The sequence below is a fragment of the Branchiostoma floridae genome, chromosome 9, assembly GCF_000003815.2.
Source record: "Branchiostoma floridae strain S238N-H82 chromosome 9, Bfl_VNyyK, whole genome shotgun sequence".
Classification (NCBI taxonomy): domain Eukaryota; kingdom Metazoa; phylum Chordata; class Leptocardii; order Amphioxiformes; family Branchiostomatidae; genus Branchiostoma; species Branchiostoma floridae.
In genome coordinates, this window is record NC_049987.1 from 4,297,456 (window position 1) to 4,303,739 (window position 6,284).

The 6,284-nt window shown below is 41.4% G+C and overlaps 1 protein-coding gene across 1 annotated transcript in view; it reads left to right on the plus strand.

Moving 5' to 3' along the window:
* Positions 1–2,055: 2,055 nt before the first annotated feature.
* Positions 2,056–6,284, plus strand: part of LOC118422995 (1-deoxyxylulose-5-phosphate synthase YajO-like) — a gene marked incomplete at its 5' end in the record, with an annotated part of 5,434 nt that continues 1,205 nt past the window's right edge. The window contains 7 exons of the mRNA XM_035830890.1: positions 2,056–2,210; positions 2,536–2,680; positions 4,364–4,537; positions 4,717–4,814; positions 5,118–5,293; positions 5,706–5,845; positions 6,261–6,278. Coding sequence (XP_035686783.1) covers positions 2,056–2,210; positions 2,536–2,680; positions 4,364–4,537; positions 4,717–4,814; positions 5,118–5,293; positions 5,706–5,845; positions 6,261–6,278 — 906 coding nt within the window. The remainder of the gene's footprint in view (positions 2,211–2,535; positions 2,681–4,363; positions 4,538–4,716; positions 4,815–5,117; positions 5,294–5,705; positions 5,846–6,260; positions 6,279–6,284) is intronic.

Consider the following 6,284-nt stretch of genomic DNA (forward strand, 5'->3'; position numbering starts at 1 on the left):
TTTTTTTTGGGGGGGGGGGGGGGGTCATTCAACTATTTGCCTAGTCACGACAGTTCAAGGTTTTATACCCAAACGGAATAATTGTGGCAATAAAAACTAATGCCATGGCGACGGTTTTATTGTTTTCAAGTATTATTGATTGTTGTTGTAGGTGTGTTGTATTTACTGTAATTCTTGATTTTATAGCGGTAACGTAATTTTAGCGTTTTTAGCGCCCACTAGTCGAGCGCTAAATTTTCATCACGCGACTTTTTCATTACGCGGATACACCCCCTCCCTCTAATGTCGCGGCACCGATTTCTGGTTTTGTTACATACGGTCACGATCTAACTCTTATCCTTTACAAAAACGTGCACACAGCACACTAGAAATTCATACAGGAACAAGAATTTCGTCAATCTTCAAGAAATAAAACATATATTTTAATGAAAAGTTTGTCGTCATTTCTTTTACAAAATGCAGTGAATGCATGCTGACGTAAACAACACAAATTCGTTACGAGCTGAGCTGCATATTTACACAACTTATTTTATCAATATTATTCTAACGTTACGCTACGATTTAGAAGTTTGTCCATAAAATATACAATACAGTTACGAAATTCACGTTGTGCTACGATGTTACACAAGACTTAGAAAATGTCGGCGTCATCTTAGCGTGCAGACAACAACAGCGAAAATGGACCGTGCTCTGCGTGGGTGAGAGTTCCGAGGAGTTATGAGAGATTTCTTATTGGAAGGTTTGTGTGTGTGTGTGTGTGTGTGTGTGTGTGTGTGTGTGTGTGTGTGTTGTTTTTTTTTTTTTGGGGGGGGGGGGTCATTCAACTATTTGCCTAGTCACGACAGTTCAAGGTTTTATACCCAAACGGAATAATTGTGGCAATAAAAACTAATGCCATGGCGACGGTTTTATTGTTTTCAAGTATTATTGATTGTTGTTGTAGGTGTGTTGTATTTACTAGTATGTTAGATCCTTTCACCTGGCTGTGTGTATGAAGACTGTTTTACGACATGAATTTAGGACATTGCTGAAGAAAAGCGACCTCTTGTGACGAGTGGCCTATCATAAATGTTTGTGATTGATGATACAAATGAGGTCCTCATTTGCATAAAAGATATCAGTTGATCATCTTCTTTACCTAAATAACAATGTGTTCAAAGTATGAAAGTCTTTGCAAAGAAATCTATTGTCTCATAAATTATGTAAATGAGACCAAAATTTGCATGACTTACGTCCACATGTTCAACTTAACGTACATGTTGTTACCAAATATCGCAAGAATGCAGTTTTCATCATTAAACACTATAATATCAATTTCTCAATTTCTTTATTATGTAAATTAGGCAACAATTTGCATAATTGATGTCTATAGATATTTCTCTCTTTTCTACGTATATACAACATGTATGACATGTGTCCTAGTAGTAATTAGATGCTGTGCTTAGCAAACTGTGCTCATTAATTGTGCAAATTAGCCCCTAGTTTGCATTAATAGCCCTTATTCGTGAAAGGTATCTCCCAAGTTATCTACATATGAAAAATTACGATGATCCGTCAACCTCTTCCCGAGTTATTCCCTTCCAAAAGGATGGTGCATTTGCGAACGCGCAGACGAATTGCAATAGAATTTTCAGAATTTTTGCCACTTAATATATACTTTCACAGCATGTCTGATATTTCTCTCTTTTTGAGTTACATATAGCATATTTTGAGCCTTCTAACACCAAATACAGCGTAGTTATAATTATGCAAATAAGCCCCTGATTTGCGTAATTAGCATTTCATTCCGTAAGGTATCTCTGAAGCTATCTATTCCAAATATAAAGAAGATCCGTCAATTCATTCCCGAGTTATTCCACTCTAAAAGGATGATGCAACTAAAGTTCCTGACATGCCTGTAGAAAAATTCCTGAAATTTTGGGAAGCCTTGTCAAACGGTCAAAAAGTATACATTTAGGCTTGCTTGCCCCTAAGGCGTCGCAAAAAGACTGCTTGTGAAGACGCGTGGGTACGTAAACCCAGTGTAAACATGTGTTTTGATGAAGACATTGACTGTGTTGGTCCTGTCAGCTTTTGCCCGGCCAGTGCGACGAAGCGGCCTCTCATGCCATCCTGGATCGCTACGTGGAGCTGGGAGGGAACTTCATCGATACTGCAGACGTGTATGGAGAAGGCAGGTCGGAAGAAATCATAGGAAGCTGGTTGGAAAAGTAAGTGCAGTTAAAATTGTATTCAACAACCACACAAGGGACCTTGTGATGAGAAATATAATTCTTAATTTTGTACCATTTTCTGCTTGAAGATAGAACAAGAGGCTAAAAAAACGGATGAAGTTTTTATTTCATTTAAAAATCGGCATTCCTTGTCCAAGTGTAAGGAGATACGGCGGTCGTGGTCATGTTGTCCATGTTGGTCATGAGTCAGTCCAAACAGCAATCTTCCAGGTTTCACATGATAACAAGACTAAGAAAGAGCTTTGTTTGATGTTGTCCGAAAGGTCAATTATCTGGAGACTATGCTACTCGTATATTCCAGGCAGCAGCGAGAGAAGTTTGCGGTGGCCACTAAAGTTCGCTTCGGCAAGGGCATTAACGGGGTAGGACTAAGCCGCCATCACATCATGCAGTCCATAGACGACAGTCTGCGCAGGCTCCGTACGGACTATGTGGACCTGTACCAGGTAAGTAGATTTGTTCTTCTTCATCTCATCAACATACTTAAGAACCTCACACAGCAGAGGCTTTATGTTCTATCAAATCAGCTTCGTCATCTACGTCGACCTCCTTATCAATGTCATGGAATTTCGACATGCCCATGCAATGTTTCAAGACACGTTTTTAACCGACGATATGCTTGAAAATCAGAAGCTGGGCGGCTGTATCCTCGTGCGCAGCCTTTAAAAGACATTTGAACTAAACAGATTCTTTCTCGACAAACACGTGTGCATAAAATCGCCATTTTGTTAGACTGTAACAACGTCTGCTTCACACTGACAATGATCCTTGCAGGTTGTTGAATCGACCATCCTATCGCAGCTTTGACCAGTTTGATATTATGATGATTACATCTGTCAGTGATGTTTACTAGTTACATGCTTGAAAAAAGCATGTACTGTTTCTGGTAGGGATCTTTGTGATTCCGGACCGATATCTCTAGAACCTCTGGATGGATTGCGATTTCCTTTGCTATGGGGATAGAGTGTGTTACCTATTGTGCTATTAAGTAGATTAGAAGTTTGCTGTTGTTTTGTGGTTCGTTTTTTAAAGAATATTTACACCCCTTTTCCTGATATGGAGTGATCTGGCCTCATTCCCTCTGTCTCAACCTCCTTGGGGACAGCTAGCAGCTGTAACATGTGTTTTGAGTTTTCAGTAGCATGGGAGTGTGTGGAAGGGTCGTTTCCAGTGCTATATCTCCAGAACAGAACGTGTGATTTACCTCCATGAAAAATGGAGGTATAGTTTTTGGTGTGTCTGTGTGTGTGTCTGTTTGTGTTTCCACATATTTGTGGTCAGCATAACTTTAGAACCTGTTGATGGATTGTATTTTGTAATGATAATTGGTATTTGGGTAGGTGTTTGGAAGACGAAGGTCAAAGCCCATTTTGGATCCCCTGGTGTGTGACCTTGGTACTGCAACAGAACTTGGATTTTTGTATCTTTTGACATGGATATGCTATGGTCTTGATTTTTGGTGGCACATAGCTTGTGGTGTAAGGAAGAAGTGTTGTATGTTTGGGCCCTCTAGCAGCTTGCTCTAGAACTGCTGGGGCATTCTGGTCAAAATCTTCCAAGGAGCAAAAAAGAGCAACTGTGACCATCGCTGTCACCTCTGTATGGTGTGAACCATTATATACACATTGAGATACAATGTATGTGCCAGGTGCAGGTGTAACAATAGGAAATAAAAATGAAATGGTGAGGACACCAGAAAGGTGTAGTTTTGGATCTCACTGTTTACCATAGGTAGATATATAACTTAAGAACAATGATGGAATAATTTTGCCAAACGTCAAACCATATCAACCCCCACAACACACCATACGCACCATCACAAAACAAAATATTTCAAGCAGGTTTGAGTTTTCAGACTCTTGTTTGTATTGTATTGTATATTCGGTAGGGTAAACCGCCTCGTGGCGTAACACCCTAGTTGCATGAGACGCATAAGTACTAGTGTATCAAGACAGATTTGATTGATCTACTCACACCGTGAGGACATGTACACCCACTCTTTTTTATTAGCGTGCTAGAGGTGTTGCTTTCCTCTACGCCCTTCTCTATAAACTACATGGTTTTGAATGGTAGAGCTGTTGGATATAACTCAGTTATTTACAAACCCATCATGTATGATCTCATTCTAGATCCATATGTGGGACGAGGCTACCCCCATCGAAGAGACCCTGTCGGCTCTGAATGACCTGGTGCGCGCAGGGAAGGTGCGCTACCTGGGCGCCAGTAACGTCAAAGGCTGGCAGCTGCAGAAGATTGTTGAGCTGAGCAAATCCATGGGACTCAACAAGTGGATATCTCTTCAGGTGCGACATTTTTGGGGTTTAGAACAAGCTGTCTAAATAGGAGTTTGCATCGGTCATATTTGGCTCTTGGCTTTATCTGTGCAAGTCCAACGTGAAATGAATAGCCCACCGTTTGTGTGACCTATGAATTTTGAAAAAGCATCACCTATATCATTAAAGATAATGAATCTTAATTCCAGGCGGAGTACAGCCTGTTGTGCCGTGGGATAGAGTGGGAGCTGACTGACGTCTGCAGGCGGGAGGGTATCGGGATCATCCCGTGGAGTCCGCTCAGAGGGTGCGCACGGTGCTTATGTCCTTCAACATGAAATGATGAATCCATTTCATACATCCTTTTTCTTCGACATCGGTGGATAAGATAGGAAATGATGACTATTGATTTGATATTGTCTTGATAATGATCAAAATGCGAGCCCGGCCGACCTAGCCGGCGGATGTCGCTCAGTGAGGTCAAGGGTCGTTTCCGTCAGCGAAATTCCCTACGATTGCTCTATTAGCAATCCTACCATGATAATGATCATTTCATCAGTAAAGAGAAAGCATTGCCGAATTTGCGCTGTACATTTTGACTTTTGAACAGAGGCCTGCTGACTGGGAAGTTCAAAAGAGAAGCCGATGCGCCAGAGGGAACCAGAATCGAGCACGTCACAAAGAAGGGAATGGTTTTCGAGGGGGTCCCGGATTTCAAGAAGGTCAAGAAAGATGACAAGACATGGGACATCCTTGATGTCCTGAAGAAGGTTGCTGATGCACACGGTAAGAGTAAAATTTGTAGTACAGTACATGTATCAACATAGTACATAATGGTGCCAAATTGTAATTATAAGAGCATGTATATGGTCTCGTTGCCGACGAATCGGCTACCCAAGGTCGTAGAAAAATTAAAGGGGTACGGTATAATTACTGGTGGTACTAGTTAAGTCATTGTGTAACTTTAATTCCATCGGTTCCAATGGAATTCCTCATCGATCACTGGCACTAGAGTAGCGCATTGTCTAGAGATGTCCATACAGACTTAATCAGCAGCTGGTTGCCCAAAAGGACATCTGTCATCGCATGTGCCAGAATTGGTTTTATCCCTGGTCGGAACTGCATCTTTGTGTTGAATACAACATGGGCCAGAAGGGAAAATCCTTGCTATAGATCTGATCATGTTTGAAAATTTCAGGTAAAACCCCGGCGCAGGTTGCAATCCGCTGGCTACTACAGAAGGACGTGGTGTCGTCTGTCATCATTGGCGCGAAAACTCTTCAGCAGCTGGAGGACAACATGGGCGCCTCCACTGACTGGGAGATCACGGAGGAAACAGTGAGGAAGCTAACAGGCATTTCATTAAGCTCAATATCCACATTGCATTTAGTCAGCGCAGGAAAGCTAGTGCCAGGCAAGACAGTTTGACAGAATACCGTACACGTAAATATTGTCTATGCAAACAAAACGTGACGGATATAACGTCAGAACTGCTCAACATCAACCTTTGACTTGAGATCTAAGATGATGTGCTAAAGCACGCGAGAAATATTGAACTCACGCAGGCATCGTAATGATAATGGCGGACCGGAAAGACAATGCACAAATCCACATTGCAGATGCTTGGGAATATTTGCGGTCAGGTCTTCAAGATTCAAACAAATGTGTTTTGTATTACAAGTGGATTAATGCCATTAGAAGAGAAAGTTATTACATTTATTACTAACATTACTCTTCTTTGACCATGTTCCAGATGGCAGAGCTCGACACAGTGAGC